The 20,011-nt window shown below is 41.5% G+C and overlaps 1 protein-coding gene across 1 annotated transcript; it reads right to left on the minus strand.

Annotated features, from left to right (window-relative positions):
• Positions 1–3,496: 3,496 nt before the first annotated feature.
• On the minus strand, positions 3,497–7,377 carry LOC145101677 (TMV resistance protein N-like). The gene is made up of 4 exons (XM_079038932.1): positions 6,756–7,377; positions 5,441–6,536; positions 5,034–5,339; positions 3,497–4,927 (listed from the first exon to the last, which is right to left on the minus strand). Exons 1-4 carry the CDS (start codon positions 7,217–7,219, stop codon positions 3,737–3,739), a joined length of 3,057 nt encoding a protein of 1,018 aa, XP_078895058.1. The 5' UTR covers positions 7,220–7,377; the 3' UTR covers positions 3,497–3,736.
• Between the last annotated feature and the right edge of the window lie 12,634 nt (positions 7,378–20,011).

Consider the following 20,011-nt stretch of genomic DNA (forward strand, 5'->3'; position numbering starts at 1 on the left):
GCAACAAGCTAATCAAATGATTGATGCACTTGTGCTGTTTTTCTAATTTTAAATTCCATTAAAAGCAACATACTGGACTCTTTTTAATCAATATAGGCGGTGTAATTTGTATTATATTTTTGATAAATTTAGGTGTTTTTTGTTTTTTTTTTAAATATATTCTTAGATTTTTTTTGTTGCGCAGCGCAGTAAAAGTGCTATATTTACTTTTTTGCAACAGTTTGTTTTTTGGAAGACTTCAGACTATAAAACTTATGAGCGTGTTCTGTATGGCGCAACATTTGACTTGCCTCTTCAAACCTTTTCGACTTTCATTTTTTTCAAGTGATTTTTTTTAGAAATTTGGTATAAATGTTTTTTTTAATTTGATTTTTTTTTTAACTTTGATTTACAAATTTGATACAATTTTTTTTTATAGTTTCCACAATATTTTATAACTTGATTTTTTTTTTTTTTTGAAAACTATTTTTTAAATTTTTTTACCTTTTCTATTAATAATATTTTCGTTTTCGGTTGCATATTTTTTGACATGGAACTCCTTTAGGAACTTTGTAGACATTGTAATGTTTTCTTTATTTTTTATTTTCTTTATTTATGTTTTTTACAATTAGTTTTTTTCTAGAATAAAATTGATAGCTTCTTTTATATTTTTTTTAGATTTTTTTGTAGAAATTTTATATTTTTATTTTTTTACATGTTTTTAGTTTTTTTTTTTTTTTTTTCAGTGTATTAAGACTAGAATTATTAAAATTTCAGTGTCAGTTTATAAAACTACTTTTATTTAAATTTCAGTTTACTACAAATGTTTAAAAAAAAAAAAAAAGCATGTTTCTTATTACAGATTGTAGCTGTTTTGTCCACCTCTTCTACAGCAGAGAGTTGCATAAGTGGTCTGCAGACTTCATGAGTTTTCATTTCAAAAAACAAATAACACCTTAGTCACATATTTTTTCTGTAGTAACAACAAATATCATATGCTAGTTTTCAACCAATATTCTGTAAGACACAATATCAGCATACTAGACTTTCTCTACATAAAATAGCAACATGCAAATTTTACCCACGATAGCAAAATATATTTCTTTCGGATAATAACAGTGTGCAACAATTAAAGCACATTTCCATATTGGCAACGATATTTAAGTAGATTGCTATTACAGGTAACATATTGCTATTATCGGTAAATCAATATAAATACAATGCTATAATAGGGTGCTTTCAATAACCAAATAATTTGCATCTATGTTCACTTTCCGTATAGATATTTTTACCCCGTGTCTGAGATTCAAGAAATTCAATTTGTGGTAATCTTTAAGAACACTTACAATTTTAGGCACAAAAAGAAAGCAACATTATATGTTATGTTCGAAAAAGAACCAAATCTGTCGAAATAAAAGTATATATGCTCATACATCCAAAAGCGGGTAAGATTGACAAAAATGCAGTTTAAGTAGTTAAAAAACGGTTTCTATAAAATCTGGAAAATAACATTATTGTGTGTGTGGTGGGGGTGTGTGTTTGTAGGGGTGTGGGTGGGTATGTGTGTGAGTGTGTTTGTGTGTGTGTGTGGCTGCGTTGGTGGGTATGTATGTGTGTGTGTGTTTGTGGGTTGGTGTGTGTGTGTACGGGAGGGTGTGTGTGTGTGTAGGTGGGTTGGTGTGTGTGTGCGGGTGTGTGTGTGTGGGTGGGTGGGTATGTATGTGTGTGTGTGCGGGTATGTGTGTAGGTGGGTGGGTATGTATATATGTGTGTGTGTGTGTGCGGGTGGGTGTGTGTGTGTGGGTGGGTATGTATGTGTGTGTGTGGGTGTGTGTGTGTGTGTGTGGGTATGTATATGTGTGTGTGTTTGTGGGTTGGTGTGTGTGTGTGTGTGGATGGGTGGGTATGCATATGTGTGTGTTTGTGGGTTGGTGTGTGTGTGTGTGTGTGTGTGCGCGTGGGTGGGTGTGTGTGTGGGTGGGTATGTATGTGTGTGTGTGTTTGTGGGTTGGTGTGTGCGGGTGGGTATGTATGTGTGTGTGTGTGTTTGTGGGTTGGTGTGTGTGTGTGTGCGGGTGGGTGTGTGTGTGGGTATGTATGTGTGTGTGTTTGTGGGTTAGTGTGTGTGTGTGTGTGCGCGCGGGTGGGTGTGTGTGTGTGGGAGGGTATGTATGTGTGTGTGTGTTTGTGGGTTGGTGTGTGCGGGTGGGTGAGTGTGTGGGTGGGTATGTATGTGTGTGTGTGTTTGTGGGTTGGTGTGTGCGGGTGGGTGAGTGTGTGGGTGGGTATGTATGTGTGTGTGTGTTTGTGGGTTGGTGTGTGCGGGTGGGTGAGTGTGTGGGTGGGTATGTATGTGTGTGTGTTTGTGGGTTGGTGTGTGTGTGTGCGGGTGTGTGTGTGTGTGGGTGGGTGGGTATGTATGTGTGTGTGTGCGGGTATGTGTGTAGGTGGGTGGGTATGTATATATGTGTGTGTGTGTGTGCGGGTGGGTGTGTGTGTGTGGGTGGGTATGTATGTGTGTGTGCGGGTGTGTGTGTGTGTGTGTGTGTGGGTATGTATATGTGTGTGTGTGTTTGTGGGTTGGTGTGTGTGTGTGTGTGGATGGGTGGGTATGCATATGTGTGTGTTTGTGGGTTGGTGTGTGTGTGTGTGTGTGTGCGCGCGTGGGTGGGTGTGTGTGTGGGTGGGTATGTATGTGTGTGTGTGTGTTTGTGGGTTGGTGTGTGCGGGTGGGTATGTATGTGTGTGTGTGTTTGTGGGTTGGTGTGTGTGTGTGTGCGGGTGGGTGTGTGTGTGGGTGGGTATGTATGTGTGTGTGTTTGTGGGTTAGTGTGTGTGTGTGTGTGCGCGCGGGTGGGTGTGTGTGTGTGGGTGGGTATGTATGTGTGTGTGTTTGTGGGTTGGTGTGTGCGGATGGGTGAGTGTGTGGGTGGGTATGTATGTGTGTGTGTGTTTGTGGGTTGGTGTGTGCGGGTGGGTGAGTGTGTGGGTGGGTATGTATGTGTGTGTGTTTGTGGGTTGGTGTGTGTGTGTGCGCAGGTGGGTGTGTGTGGGGGTGGGTATGTATGTGTGTGTGGGTGAAGGGTGTTAAGGTGGGGGTAGGTAGAGGTGAATGGGGTGGGAGTGGGTGTCTGTTTATATTTTAGAAAAAATTTTAATTAGAAAAATATAGAAAACAATGATTATCAGTTTTCCAAAAATTTCCAACCTATTTGTAATTTTAGAAAACGGAAAATTTTCATTTTCCATGAAAAATTTAGAAAGATAGACGAACTAAACGTGTTTTCAAAATTCTCATTTTTCTTGGAAAATTTTTCCGGAAAACGGCTCATTTTTCCGCAACTAAACGCACCCTCAGTATTTCCAATGAATCTAAAAAACAGAATCAAACAGAGAAAGAGAGATGGAGGGAAGACGTTTTGGTGTTTTCCGGTGGATCCAAAAATAGAAACAGAAACTAAGAGGGTGGGATCGAGCTCAGATTGACAAGAGAATGGTGGTGGCAGCAAGGTTTCAGTTTGGAGTTTTAAGTGTAGTAGCATTGTATTTTCTGATTCAAGTATTGTCGGATCAAAGTTCAAAAATTAGATCAAAATAAAACAGTTTATAGAAGAAGAAGAAGAAGAAGAAGAAGAAGAAGAAGAAGAAATACTTCTTACAACAGTTCTCTGTGAATTGGCTCCTGCTCTGGGTGCCTGTGTTATTCATGATTTGTATGTAGCAGAAGATTTCAGATTCTGATGCGTCTCTATCTTGGTCAGAAAAACACCGGATTGAATTCAAGAAGTGGTATGGATCCAACAATACGCAGGCCTTTCAAGGAAGAAATGCTGTGTGGAAGACGAGTTATTCCTGTACACTTTATATTTAACTCTTCTAAACACTCTAAACTTCCAAGTTCCTCTGGCAATTTCTCCACCTGATTGCAAAATGGGAGATCAAAATATCTCAAACGTTTCATCTTACAGATGCTGTTTGGAATATGCTCTAGAGAGATACACTTTGTAAGGATCAGCTTCTCTAAACATTCCAACTTGCCAAGATCCTCGGGTAACTTCTCAAGGAGTTTACAAGATTCAAGTTCTAGAGATTTCAAATGCTTCAACATGCAAATGCTATCTGGAAGACATCTAATCCGTGCAGACAACAAATTTAGCTTCTCTAAACATGCTATTTGGCCAATATCGTCGGGTACCTCCTCAAGAAGCAAACAAGATCTAACTTTGAGAGATCTCAAACGTCTCAACATACAGATGCTATCTGGAAGACGTCTAATACCCGTAGACAGCAAACTTAGCTTCTCCAAACATTCTACTTGGCCAAGATCCTTGGGTAACTCTTCAAGAAGCCGACAAGACTTAAGGTTGAGATGTTTCAGATGTTTCAACATACATATGCTATCCGGAAGCCGTGTAATACGTGTAGACAACAAGCTTAGCTTCTCCAGACATTGTAACTGGTCAAGGTCGTTGGGCACCTCTGGAATAGAGCCATCCAACGTAAGGTGCCTTAGGCGTTGTAAACCAAAAATGCTTCCTGAAACACTCTCAAGTTTTGTGCAAGGCTGAAGATTTAGAGAGACACTCTTTTGACCATTTTCGGTCGATGGGGGATGTTTTTCAAGATAAAAACAGGTAAACTGTAGCTTTGGCAGATTATCACGGGAGTACCTTGGCAATTCTCCCAAGGACTCCACAATCACGTCTAACTTAGGTAAAGAAAGAAGCTGAAGCGGTTCCAATTGTTTGATAAACGAAAAAGATCTGAACCTTGAGCAACCAATTAAGTTCAAGTATACAAGCTTTTCTAGAGATCCAGCAGGCGCTTGAAGTTCTCTCAAATCATTACATCGATTAAGGTTTAACCTCTCAAGATTCGGAGTCATCTCAAGGTTGAGGGTCCTCAACTTTGAGAAGCTAAGGTCCAGGAACCTGAGCTTCTTAAGAACCTGTCATATGCAAAAAAAGAACAAATATAAGATAAGATGAGTATTGCAGTATGAATGGACATCATTTAAACGAATCATCATGCAAAAGACATATCAACCGTTGTACCTTTCTTTCCCCGCTTTCCCAAAGTTTTGTGATTCTGCTGCTAGGCAGTTCAAGTCCAACAAGGTTATTTGCTTTAAATGCTTGTGGTAAAGACAAAACAGGGTAACCCTCCCAACTCAGAAACTGTAACGCATTTGGAAAGTATTGTTTAACTTGATCAAACTTCCGATGGGTACCAAAATAGTCATCATCTATCTCAGAGAGCAAAAGAACTCTAAGTTTCTGCAGATTTCCAAGCCCTTTCATAACGATTTCAGGACTCAGTTTCACCTGCTCCAGTCGTATACATGTTGTCGCATCAGTACCCTATAATAGTCCAAAAGCAGCCACCATAAAATTAAAACTTGTGTCATAACTAATGAAAATGTGTTAGTTTTCTCCAAATTACAAGTAAATTTTATCCTTACCACATTACGGGACAGCATATCTTCAATTTCCTCGCGAACCCACAGCCGGCTGTGTTTGTTGGGCTCACGGGGGTGCGATCGCCGAACGATATTCCTGCCCAATTCTTCTATCCTGTCATGCATGCTCAAACGCTGATTTGAGATACTTATGAGAGATTTTTGCTCAAGTACTGTTAAACCATATAAAGCATGTAACCCACAGCTTTCAAGTATTCGAATTGCATCCTCTTTCTGCAACCCCTTCATGAAACATGCAACATCTAGAAATATTTCCTTGTGATCATCCTCTAGGCTGATATAGCTTAGTTCCAATTTTTTTAGAGTTTCTTGAATCGGAATTGTTTCAAGTCTTTTTAGTGCATCCCTCCATAGAAACTCTTCTTTACCACGCAGAAACGAACCCAATACTTTGATCGTTAGAGGTAGACCAGCAGCATAATTAACAACTTTCTTTGACAGCGCTTCATACCCTTGAACTGGAATAGATCGCCCAAATGCATGCCTACTAAAGAGGCAAATTGCTTCCTCATCCGACAAGAAACTGACATTATGAATCATATTCACTCTGTGTGCAGTCAGCACTTGCTTGTCTCTTGTTGTGATGATGATTCTACTACCGCCCTTAAACCAATTAGTTGCACCGGCTAACGCCTCAAGCTGGTCAACATTATCAACATCGTCTAGAACAACAAGAACTTTTTTACCAGGAAGACGCATTTTCATCATGTGTTTCCCGTCATGAACACTGCTTACATCCATGTCTTCATCCTTAAATATATCTAAAAGGACTTGTTTTTGCAACCAGCGCATACCCGACACTCTTGAAACTTCCCTGATGTTCTCTACAAAGCTTTTACCTTCAAAATGAAAAGATATTTTATCAAAAATAGCTCGGGCCAAAGTTGTCTTCCCACAGCCTCCCATCCCCGCAATCCCTACCATGCGAACATCATTGTTCCAACCAAGCCCTAAAGATGACTCCAGGTCTAGCATCCGGGGTTCCATGCCTATTAGATTTTCATCATTGCTCAAATAAATAGGCCGTAACTTGTGTAAAATTTGTTCAACAATTTCATTGATGACTTCAGCTTCTTCCCTGTAGAGTAAAAAAGCTTTCTCAAGATCCCACATCAAAAATTCGTTTTAGGTCTATAACATACAATCCTCTGCCTAGTTATTCCATGTTTCATCTATCTAGAAGACTCAATTTTGAGTTATAATTTGACAATACAACATGAAGTTGACCTTTCTACATCACCAGAAATAAACACACCAAAGAATAGTAATGCAGATGTATGATTAAGCAATTAGGTACCTGTTTCTCATATCCCACCCAACAAGATGCCCCGCTTCTTCCACCGCCTCTTCCCATTTTCCAACCTCTTCGTTGCTATGCTTCGAGAAGGCTCCTCCAACTTCCCCAATTTGTTTACGGATTTCCGACAGATCCACGTCATAATAGATTGGGTAAGCAATACGTTCGATCTTTCTCTGGCACTCCATAATCTTCACAAGTTCCTTCAAGCACCAAGACGAAGAAGCATAGTTTTTGGATAAGACAATGATAAAGAGCTTTGACTCTTCGATTGCTTTGAATAACTCGTCTATCTGTTTTCCTTTCTCAAATTCCTCGTTATCCCTGAAGGTGGGAATACTTAGCTGGTTAAGAGAACCGTAAAGATGATCAACAAAGGTCCTACGTGTGTCTTCTCCTCTAAAGCTCAAGAACACATCATACTTAAAACTCTTCTGATTGGATGATGTTGAAGATAACGCCATTAAAATCCTCTGAAAAGGTCGTCTTATATAAATCGAAGCTTTCTTTTGGAAATTCCTACGAAATAATTGCAAAGAGACTGCGAATTAGACGCGTATGTGTGAACCACACAAGATAATAAGCCGCAAGGAAGATCGGATGAAGTATGGGTGAGATGTGACAGCCCCTGGATACTTATCAAACCCTGGATACTTAGCAAATTCCTTTGCTATTAGACAAAATCGCAAAATTGGTCCAGTGGTTAGGTCGAAGTTGCTTTTCTTGGCCAAAAAAATTTAGATTAGCGTTTATGTCCACAGGTTTTCATTGTCTTGTCATTTAGTCCAATTTACTTTAACTTTATTATAATTATGATTTTCCCTTTGTTTTTTGTTTTTTTATTTATTAAAATACTTTTATAATTATTAAAAAAAAAAAGAAAAAAGAATCTCTCTCTCTCTCTCTCTCTCTCTCTCTCTCTCTCTCTCTCTCTCTCTCTCTCTCTCTCTCTCTCTCTCTCTCTCTCTCTCTCTCTCTCTCTCTCTCTCTCACTCTCTCTCCTTTTCCACCATCATAACCACCACCAGTCCACATTACCGCCGCCACCAACACCAGACGCCATCACTAGTTAAAAACTTCAGGCGTCGGAAAATTTAACTAGCTTCGGTGGCATATGATTTTTCGGCAAGAAAAAAATTACAGATTGGTCTCGAATTTGATTTCTAACGAGAAAAAATTATAGGTAGGTGAGTGGGTCTCAAAGTCCCTTTTAGGAATAATGATTTACAGGTAGGAGGTTCTCCAGAACTCGAATAAATATCAACCCAAAACTTAAGATGATTGTGTTCTTGTGTTCTTGGTATGAACAAATAGAAGCCCAAAACGTAAGATCTGAAATCCTGTTAATAGTGAAGCAAATCAAAATTATTGTCATTTTCGTTCTTGAATATGGCTCTTGTGTTCCAAAAATGACCACCGACGAGCAAACTAGATGAACTTAACTTGAAATCTTTGGAAACTAGATGAACTTAACTTGAAATCTTCAGAAAACCCTTTATAACTCCAAAAACTCTAATTTTGATTTTGGGTTTCTTCACAAATCCGACCATCACCAGCTCATCTCTTATACAACCACCATCAATGCAGCTACCAAGTCAGATCGATGATAAATCTCCATGGCAGATAACGATTTCACAGTTGGAGATGACCCCAACATCTTAGCATCTTTGTTTTACTGGCGAAGAAAGAGAAACGGTGGGGTTAACTACCAGAATGTGAGTGTGTCTATGTGTATGTGCTTGAGCTCTAGAGAGGCTGCAGATCTTGATAGGCAGAGCAAGAGCATCTTCATCCTCTCCCTCGGAGATCCATCCTGAGACATCACCATCGACGATGTTGGTTGTAGCATCATTGAAAATCCAAATTTGTTTATGGTTTGTGGTTTTTGTCACCTACGAACAGAACTGAACTCTATTGCTTCTTCTTCCTTGGGGAAAGGTAGAATACCATATTGGAATCGGCACAACCCAAATACATTACATCCGATATCAAGCCCAAATACATAGATTCTTCCTCTGTCGGTTTCATCAGTCATCGACTTGTGTGTATTTATGTTAATCGTCAGTCCGAAAAAAACTTAAAAATTGATTTGTGTGTGTTTATGTTAATCGTATGTGTGTTATGTGAGAGTTTGATTTTTCAAGTGTTGTGTGTGTGTGTGAGAGAGAGAGAGAGAGAGAGAGAGAGAAAGAGAGATTTTCTTTTTCCTTTTAATAATTATAAAAGTGTTTTAATAAATAAAAAACCCGAAAAAACAAAAAACAAGAGCAAAATCATCATTACACTAAAGTTTAAAGTAAATTGGACCAAAGTGGCAACAAAATGAAAACTTTTGGACTATGAATACTAGTCCAAACTTTTTTAGCCCAAAATAGCAATTTCGACCTAACCACAGAGACCATTTTTGCATTTTTGTCTCACTATTAACTTTTTTAACTTTAAATGTTATAACTAGAAAAGAATCTCGTGTTGCGGGTGTTGGAGTTTCGGGGGTTGGAGGGTATTTCATAGTCTTTTATAAAAAATAAAAAATAAAAAAAAAAACTGGAAATAGCAACAAACTTTACAATGTTTTACATATACGAGCTCTAATTTTTCTCATGTTGCTTTAAGAAAATGTAATGTTTAATGCTGGTAATTTTACAAAGAATCAGATTACAATGATCTATATGCTATACCTGATATTTCTAAAAGTACAATGGTATATGTTGATAATTTTCACCAAAAAAAAAGTAAAAAATTAAAAAGTGAATACGTACTCTTCCCATTGTCAGGCTGCACATACCATTGTTAGTTTCTTTTAACTTTTTTTTTTTCATCTCCTTCCCTTTCTGCTTGCAAATTCTTTAGCAATCCATCATTCTCACTTATCACTTCTTGCATCACATCATATCATAATAATACATCTGAATAACATGATTTTAAGGATGTTCAAATTACTTAGGTGTTGTTTGTTTTTCTTAAAAAAAACTCTCTAAAACTCTTATTGTTGCGCGGCGTAGTACACGCGTTGCACTTTTTGTCCCGCAGCAGGTTGTTTTTTAGAAGTCTTCGGGGCTTAGAACCTCTGCATGTGTGCTTCTTGGGGAAGCACTTGTTGTACCTCTTCCCACCCCTTCAAACCTAAACCTAAAAAAATCAAATCCCAAAAAACAATCAACCCTTTTTTTCCAAAAATTTAACAACAACATGTCTTGTTTTTTAAATAAGTGTCCATGAAGTATATTTAATATTATGTTTATGGTCATTTACTTATATATTATATTCTATTTTCATCTCTTTAACATTTAATACATTAAATTTATATCCTTTTAACTGTTTTCAACCATTTGATTTACATAAGTTAATTCATTTTAATGTTGTTTTTTAAATTAGTTTATTTTAAATTTTTAATGTCTGCAGCAATCTGCGAATGTTAACAAAAACAAACACGTTTCTTATTACAATCCACAACCGTTTGGTCCACCTCTTTTGCTGCAGAGGTTTGCAGAGGCGGTCCGCAGACTTTTTGAATTTTTGCTTCGGAAAAACAAACAGTACCTTAGAAACATAAATTCAAGAAACAAACCTCATGATCATAATCTAGTTTAACAAAATGCCATTCCGGGTTTTTAAGCTCGTCACTTTCACCCATCCGGAAATCGGTATTTGTACATTAGATGTGGATCCATTTGTCTAATGTGTAAAAATGAAGAAAGCCAACAAAATGAAGAATATGTATTTTAAGAATTCATGTAGTTACAGGAAAAAAATTATTATTATTTAATAGGAGAATAGACCAATTAAAATATTTGGTGAATATATAAATATAATATACATATTAATGTAATCAAACAGATCATCCAAACCCAAGTTTAACGATATTTTCAAGTCAACCACTTTGATTGGCAGTTAAAGTGGTGTTGTGACAATAGAAAATTTTATCAAAAGAAAACATAGTGGGTTTAGTGTATAGACAAACAGAGCAAATATACCTCATATCAACTGTATTCTTGTGACTAAAACACAGACCATTTATATATATATATATATATATATATATATATATATATATATATATATATATAAAATAGAATAATAAAAAAAACTTATGAAGCATGGAAATCTACACGAACAGGTTTTGGGAGTTGTAAGAAGTTTTGTGAATGCAAATATGTTGCAAATAATGTCTGCATAAAAATTTATAGTCTTTAATTGAGTTTTTTTTAACGAAAAAAAAATATTTTATATATATGCCAGGGTGGAATATTTCAACATACTGTTATTGTTAGATACTAGAACAATCCATCTAGTTGTTGTGGCTTCAGATATACACCTCCAGTTAAATAAGAAGCCTGCAAAACATACAACAACATATATTCAAGTAAGGGCAGATGTAACAGCCCAAAATCCAGGTACCCTTCTATTTAGCCCTTCATCTTTGTTATGTTGCTATTTAGGGTTTGCATGTTAGGCGAGTACGTTGCGCGTACTCGTGCGCTTCATTTGGACGCGTTCACCCTCAGGTACGTTGGGCGTACCCAAGGTTACGCGGGGCGTAACCGGTCCAGACCTAAAAACCCTAATTCATTCGGAGGGCTATAAAAGGAATGTGTGGCTCGACTTCTCAGCCACCATCCCTCAGAAAGAAACCCTAAAGAGAGTGTGCATCCGTTCTTAGGCCATTTGTGAGTATTCTAAGCTTGGTGGTGCCATTTCAAGGTAGCAAAGGAGAAGATGAGCTCATTGGGAAGGCTAGAAGTGGTATTCAAGCATGGATCTGAGCTTTGCAAAGGTTGAAGCTTCATTATAAGGTAAAAAGTTCGGATCTTGTCCTATAGTTCTTGTGATATGCTTCAAGTACCATTTTCTAGGGTTTTAGTCCCAAAGGTGGAGACTTTTTGAACAAATGGTCTCCATAAGCTTAGATCCTTCATATTTCTGGTCTATTTGAGTTGTAGACTCATACAAATATAATCTTGGTCATGAATATTGTACCATGCATGAGATCTAGGTCCTTGAGTTGAAATAGAATGATGTTAAGAAGTGTTGGAGCCTTTACAGCCATGCCAAGGCTTAAAGGTCTCGACTTTATGGGTATAGACGCATAAACAGAGTCGGATCTAGAAGTTGGAGTAATGGCTTAACCGATTAAGACCAGAAATGATGTATGCTAAAGTCTGATGGTTACGCTGGGCGTAACTCCCAGTACGCGCAGCGTACTGGGTGGAGACCCCGATCCATGGGTTGGCGATGTACGCCCCGCGTACTCATAGGGTTGACTTTTGTTGACTTTTAGGGTTTTGGTCAACATGAAGACTTTGGGTCAAGGAAGGGTAAAATGGTCTTTTACCCTCTGAGGAATAATGATAAGGAGTAAAGTTTTAGTTGTGGAAGTCTTTGATTATTAAATGATATTTTTATGATTAGGCGAGGTAGAGTCGTCGTTGGGATTTGGAGATATCGAGTACGCGAGATCTTAGACTTTCCACGAGGTGAGTTTTCTCACTATACTGTACCCGGAAGGGTTTTATCGTGTGACCGGAAGGTCGGATATGTTATGAGTTATATGCATTGTATGTGATAAGTTAATCGTTTATATGTGCCATGTATGATATGCTTAATATGGGTCGGAAGGCTTTATGTTATGGGACGGAAGGCGTTGTGATGTGGACCGTAAGGTTGACGTAGGTAGGACCGGAAGGTTTACCTAGTCGGGACGGAAGTTCCCTGAGACACATGGACCGGAAGGTCAGGGCCTAGAAAGGCGTATGTGCGTAAGTTGTATTTTGGGGAACTCACTAAGCAATTATGCTTACAGTTGTTGTGTTATGTGTTTCAGGTACTAGCGAGGACCGTGGGAAGGCGCCGACGTGATTGTACACACTGACGGAGAAACTGTTTTTATGATCATGGGATGTATTTTGTTATGATAACATTGTTCACGTTTGAATTTGGAATATTAAACGATGGTTTTGATGTTTGCAAAAATGAAAATTTTGTTTTAAAATTTACGTTGTTACAAGTTGGTATCAGAGCCTTGGTTTGAGGGATTCGGATACACCTTCGGGCGTAACTGAACTCAAACCGGGGATTTGAGGAAAATTTTAATTAATAAAAGCAATAAAAATTTGATAAGAGATTTCGAAACAACCAAAGGAGAAGCAGTGTGTACGGTCAGCCAGCGCCCGAACGGTAAAATCCCCAAAATACCCTTACAATATGTGTTATGAAATATGTTATGATATGATACGCATGCTAGTAGACTAGGTATTCAAACTAGGATTAGAGTGGCCTGATTTGTGATGCCTTAGTCTAGGGGAACCTGCTGCTATGAGATGCTTTGAGAGCGAGTGGGTAGCCAGTGCATAGCAAGAATAGAGTACTCATGATCCGGGGTTCGGGGAGGAGGAATTGGGGTGAATGTTGATGCGGTGTAGTCGGTAGTATTGGGCCCGTACTACTGAAGACACCGGGTCAGTGGGCAACCCAAGTAAGAATCCTTGGGTATCGGAGACCGAGTAGGGTTGCGTTATCGAGTGCGATTATGCTCGATGGAGTCTCTGATATTTTTCTATTGTATTTTAGAGGCATCATGGTTGGGACGCGTCACAGACCTGAGACGAGCGGTGTGAGTGACGAGGAGCTTCGTCAGATGATTCACGATGAGGTAGCTGCGGCAATCCGGGCCGAGATTCCGGAGATGTTCGGGTCTATCAAGACCACGCTGTTGGAGACTTTTGATGAGCGGTACGCCGCGGTGACTGAGGCTGCGGCCGCTGCAGCTACAGCAGCTGTGGCTGCTGCCAGACCACAGGGAGGTGACTCGTTGCTATTCCGGGAGTTCAGCAACACGAAGCCACCCGAGTTTGACGGGACGCAGGATCTGATCGCTACGATGAGATGGATTGCTGATATTGAGGGATGCTTCTACACTTGTTCATGTCCGGAGCATCTGAGGGTACGGTTCGCTTTGAACCAGCTCCGCCTGGGAGCAAAGGATTGGTGGAAGTTCGTGACGGCGAACTTCACTCTTGTAGATGTTTCAGCCGTGACTTGGGAGAGATTTACTTCTATGTTCAGAGACGAGTATGTTCCCCCGGTGGAGAGAGAACGGTTGGTTCAGGAGTTCTTGACCCTCAAGCAGGATAATGATTCTGTTACGGTGATCAGTCGGAAGTTTCATGAGAGGGCGATGTTTTACCCTGGGCAGGTGTCCACTGAGTAGGCTCGGATGAGCCGATATTTGGGTGTACTGAGGAGGGATATCCGGGAGTTCGTATCGAACTCGTCATACCAGACTTTTGCTGAGCTCCAGGCGAATGCCAGGAAGAGATAGATCGAGTTGGAGACCCAGGCCAGGGAGGAGGTCGAGTCTCAGCGGGTGGATCGGCGGCCGACTCAGTCCCAGCCGGCAGCCAAGTGGACCAAGTCCGCCGATTCGAGGAGTGGAGGTCAGAAGGGCCGCACTTGCGGAAAGTGCGGCAAGGGTCATGAGGGGGCATGTCGATCGGGTGCTTGCTACAAGTGTGGCAAGGAGGGGCACATTGCTAGGGATTGCCCCAAGGGATTTATGGTTTGCTTCCATTGCAACCAGACCGGCCATCGGAAGGCCGAGTGTCCTCAGCTTCACCAGGGATCAGCACAGGGATCTGCGCCTACGGCTAGGACTACCGAGACTCGGCCGGTGAAAGCCGAGGCTCCGAAGGCTCATGGGAGAGCTTTTTAGTTGACTGCGGAGGAGGTCCGCGCGGCGCCTGATGTCGTAGCTAGTATGTATTCTTTCGTGTATTTACTTTTATGCTAAGATATTGTGCTTATATTATGATATGCGTAGGTACTTTTCTTGTGAATTCTGTACCTGCCTTGGTATTATATGACTCGGGTGCGAGTCGGTCTTTTGTATCTTTGGCTTTTAGCCAGCACATCGGTATTGATCGGGAGGTGATGAGTCGACCCCTGCGGGTTTCTATAGCAGATGAGAAAGCGGTGTACGCCACTGACGTGATTCGAGGATGTGTGCTCGAGATTTTTGGGGTCAAGTTCCCTATAGACTTGGTTCCTATAGCGATGGGGGATGTCTGCATCATCGTGGACATGGACTGGTTGAGTAAGTTTGGGGTAGTCATTGATTGCGAGAGACAGCTGGTGACTATACGAGACCCTAGTGGGGGAGTGCTTACTGTGTATGGCGAGGGGACCCGATGTGGGTCAGGTTTTTGTTCGGCCGCCAGGGCGAGACAGAGTTTGCAGCAGGGCTGCAGTGGATTCATAGCCTATGTGATGGACACTCGAGTGGCCGCGGGGAGGCCAAATTTTGTTGACGAGGTTCCAGTAGTATGCGAGTTTTCGGATGTGTTCCCCGAAGAATTACCAGGTGTGCCTCCAGAAAGGCAAGTGGAGTTCCGTATCGATCTGGTTCCGGAAGCGGCGCCCATCGCCAAGGCGCCTTATCGCCTCGCTCCACCAGAAATGCAGGAGTTATCCTCGTAGCTTCAAGAGCTGCTGGGAAAAGGGTTTATTCGGCCGAGTAGCTCACCTTGGGGCGCGCCGATTCTATTTGTCAAGAAAAAGGATGGTTCGCACCGGATGTGTATCGATTACCGGGAGTTGAACAAGTTGACGGTTAAAAACCGATATCCGTTACCTAGGATCGATGATCTGTTCGATCAGTTGCAGGGGGCATCTTGGTTCTCCAAGATAGACTTGAGGTCGGGTTATCATCAGATGATGGTTCGGGATGAGGATATCCAGAAGACTGCATTCAGAACTCGTTATGGACATTACGAGTTTGTGGTGATGCCTTTTGGGCTCACCAATGCTCCGGCGGTGTTCATGGATCTTATGAACAGGGTGTGCAGGCCGATGCTGGATCGGTCGGTGATCGTATTCATTGATGATATTTTGGTATATTCGAGGTCTAGGGAGCAGCATGAGGAGCACTTGAGGGAAATTCTTGGAGTATTGAGATCGGAGAGGCTGTATGCCAAATTCTCTAAGTGTGATTTCTGGTTACGAGAGGTCCAGTTCCTAGGGCACCTTGTTAACCAGAAAGGGATATTGGTCGATCCGACCAAGATTGAGGCAGTGATGAGATGGGAAGTGCCGAGATCGCCCACTGAGATCAGGAGCTTTCTGGGATTGGTCGGCTATTATCGAAGGTTTATCAAGGATTTCTCCAAGATTGTCGTGCCACTTACTAGGATGACCCGGAAGGGTGTTGCATTTTCATGGGGACCGGAGCAGCAGTCCTCATTCGAGACCCTTCGTCAGAAATTGTGCGAGGCCCCTGTGCTTGCACTCCTGGAAGGGATGGATGATTTTGTGGTATACTGTGATGCATCTATATCTGGATTAGGGGCGGTGCTTATGCAGAGGGGACATGTTATAACGTATGCTTCGAGGCAGCTGAAGCCTCATGAGTCGAGATATCCCACCCACGACCTGGAATTGGGGGCTGTGGTGTTTGCCCTCAAGATCTGGCGACACTATCTTTATGGGATTCGGTGTACCATATACACGGACCACAAGAGTCTGAAGTACTTGATGGATCAGCCAAATTTGAATATGCGACAGAGGAAATGGTTGGATGTGGTGAAGGATTATGATTGTGAAATCCTGTACCACCCGGGCAAGGCGAATGTAGTAGCCGATGCATTGAGCCGTAGGGCGGAAAGCGCCCCGATTCGAGACATTTGTATGAGGTTGACGGTAATGACTCTGATTTTGGACACCATCCGAGGAGCTCAGGCTGAGGCTGCAAGACCAGAAAACCAGAAGAGGGAGTGAGTTGTCGGTCAGGTATCGGAATTCGTTACGGATGGACGGGGACTCATGACTTTTCAGGGTCGGATTTGGGTACCGTTTGTGGGCGGTACGCGTACTATTTTGATGGAGGAAGCGCATCGGTCGAAATTCTAGATTCATCCCGGGGCTACTAAGATGTATTTGGACCTAAAGAAGGAGTATTGGTGGCCCTGTATGAAGAGGGATGTTGCATGGTTCGTCGAGAGGTGCCTGACTTGTCGCCAGGTTAAGGCCGAGCATCAGCGTCCGCACGGTAAATTGCAGCCGCTGGAGATTCCCGAATGGAAGTGGGAACAGATTACCATGGATTTTATCACCAAATTGCCAAGTATTGCGAGGGGGGTCGATGCAATTTGGGTGATTGTGGATAGATTGATGAAGAGTGCTCATTTTCTAGCCATCAGTGAGAGCTCTTCTGCGGAGAAGTTGGCAGAGTTATATGTCAGGGACGTGGTATCGCGGCATGGGGTTCTGATGTCGATCGTTTCAGATCGGGATGTACGATTTACTTCCAGGTTTTGGAAGAAGTTTCATGAGGAGTTAGGTACGAGGCTGCATTTTAGTACCGCATACCACCCGCAGACGGACGGACAGAGCGAGCGGATGACTCAGACGCTTGAGGATATGCTCCGAGCATGTGTTTTGGATTTTGGAGGGAGTTGGGACACCTATTTACCCTTAGCAGAGTTTTCGTACAACAACAGCCATCATTCGAGCATTGGTATGCCACCTTTTGAGCTGTTGTATGGGAGGAGGTGTCGCACCCCCATCTGCTGGGGAGAGGTGGGGCAACGGGTAATGGGTAGCATAGAGATTGTACTCCAGACGACCGAGCAGATACAGTAGGTCAGGCAGAGATTATTGACCGCACAGATTCGCCAGAAGAGTTATGCGGACAGGCGTCGGTCCGAGCTCGAGTTTCAGGTTGGTGACCTTGTGCTCCTAAAGGTCTCTCCTTGGAAAGGAGTGATACGATTCAAGAAGAGGGGTAAGTTGGGACCCCGATATATTGGAACTTTCAGGGTAATTGCTAGGGTAGGCAGGGTAGCTTACCGGTTGGATCTACCTGCTGAGTTGGGAAAGATCCATAACACCTTTCATGTCTCTCAGTTGAGGAAGTGCATTGCTGACGAGTCGGCAGTGGTGCCATTAGATGATATTCAGATGGATGCAGGCCTGAACTATGTGGAGAGGCCAGTGGCGATCAGGGATCGAAAGGTTAAGGTTCTGAGGAACAAGGAAGTACCCTTGGTACAAGTGCAGTGGCAACATCGGAAGGGGTCCGAGCTGACATGGGAGTGCGAGACTAAGATGCGGGATCAGTATCCGGAGTTGTTTTCGGTATGAGATTTCGGGGACGAAGGTTGGTTCTAGTGGGGGAGAATTGTAACAGCCCAAAATCCAGGTACCCTTCTATTTAGCCCTTCATCTTTGTTATGTTGCTATTTAGGGTTTGCATGTTAGGCGAGTACGCTGGGCGTACAAGGAGTACGCTGCGCGTACTCGTGCGCTTCATTTGGACGCGTTCACCCTTAGGTACGCTGGGCGTACCCAAGGTTACGCGGGGCGTAACCGGTCCAGACCTAAAAACCCTAATTCATTCGGAGGGCTATAAAAGGAATGTGTGGCTCGACTTCTTAGCTACCATCCCTCAGAAAGAAACCCTAAAGAGAGTGTGCATCCGTTCTTAGGCCATTTGTGAGTATTCTAAGCTTGGTGGTGCCATTTCAAGGTAGCAAAGGAGAAGAGGAGCTCATTGGGAAGGCTAGAAGTGGTATTCAAGCGTGGATCTGAGCTTTGCAAAGGTTGAAGCTTCATTATAAGGTAAAAAGTTCAGATCTTGTCCTATAGTTCTTGTGATATGCTTCAAGTACCATTTTCTAGGGTTTTATTTCCAAAGGTGGAGACTTTTTGAACAAATGGTCTCCATAAGCTTAAATCCTTCATATTTCTGGTCTATTTGAGTTGTAGACTCATAAAAATATAATCTTGGTCGTGAATATTGTACCATGCATGAGATCTAGGTCCTTGAGTTGGAATAGAATGATGTTAAGAAGTGTTGGAGCCTTTACAGCCATGCCAAGGCTTAAAGGTCTCGACTTTATGGGTATAGACGCATAAACAGAGCCAGATCTAGAAGTTGGAGTAATGGCTTAACCGATTAAGACTAGAAATGATGTATGCTAAAGTCTGATGGTTACGTTGGGCGTAACTCCCAGTACGCGCAGAGTACTGGGTGGAGACCCCGATCCATGGGTTGGCGATGTACGCCCCGCGTACATCAAGCGGTACGCCCCGCGTACTCATAGGGTTGACTTTTGTTGACTTTTAGGGTTTTGGTCAACATGAAGACTTTGGGTCAAGGAAGGGTAAAATGGTCTTTTACCCTTTGAGGAATAATGATAAGGAGTAAAGTTTTAGTTGTGGAAGTCTTTGATTATTAAATGATATTTTTATGATTAGGCGAGGTAGATTCGTCGTTGGGATTTGGAGATATCGAGTACACGAGATCTTAGACTTTCCACGAGGTGAGTTTTCTTACTATACTGTACCCGGAAGGGTTTTATCGTGTGACCGGAAGGTCGGATATGTTATGAGTTATATGCATTGTATGTGATAAGTTAATCGTTTATATGTGCCATGTATGATATGCTTAATATGGGCCGGAAGGCTTTATGTTATGGGTCGGAAGGCGTTGTGATGTGGACCGTAAGGTTGACGTAGGTAGGACCGGAAGGTTTACCTAGTCGGGACTGAAGTCCCCTGAGACACATGGACCGGAAGGTTAGGGCCTGGAAAGGCGTATGTGCGTAAGTTGTATTTTGGGGAACTCACTAAGTAATTATGGTTACAGTTGTTGTGTTATGTGTTTCAGGTACTAGCGAGGACCGTGGGAAGGCGCCGACGTGATTGTACACACTGATGGAGAAATTGTTTTTATGATCATGGGATGTATTTTGTTATGATAACATTGTTCACGTTTGAATTTGGAATATTAAACGATGGTTTTGATGTTTGCAAAAATGAAAAATTTGTTTTAAAATTTACGTTGTTACAGTAGAATGGTCATTTTCATAAACTTAGTAGATAAGCAGAGGGACAATTTGTAGTTTACTCACCTATTGCAGGAATGCAGAATGTTGTCATCCAATAAAACATGAATCTATACGCACCATTGATCTTTGAGCAGAAAAAATTGAATTCATAATGGCAACATATTTGAAAAATATAAAATCTTTTTGTTAAAATAAAAGGAAAAAGAAATTAAAAAAAAAAAGTAAGTTGAGAGACATACTGTCCAAGTCCATCTTATGATACAAATGTGGGTTGAATTCTCTCTGAAACATTTCATCAAATAACTTATGTTCATCACAAACTCATAGTTTAACATGACACATATGTATTGTTTCATCACCCAAATAGTTTTACATAACATTTAACTTGAAAGGAAAAAAAAGTTATATTAACGA

This window comes from Lactuca serriola, chromosome 4, assembly GCF_051521515.1.
Source record: "Lactuca serriola cultivar US96UC23 chromosome 4, Lser_US96UC23_V15, whole genome shotgun sequence".
In the NCBI taxonomy this organism is placed as follows: Eukaryota; Viridiplantae; Streptophyta; class Magnoliopsida; order Asterales; family Asteraceae; genus Lactuca; species Lactuca serriola.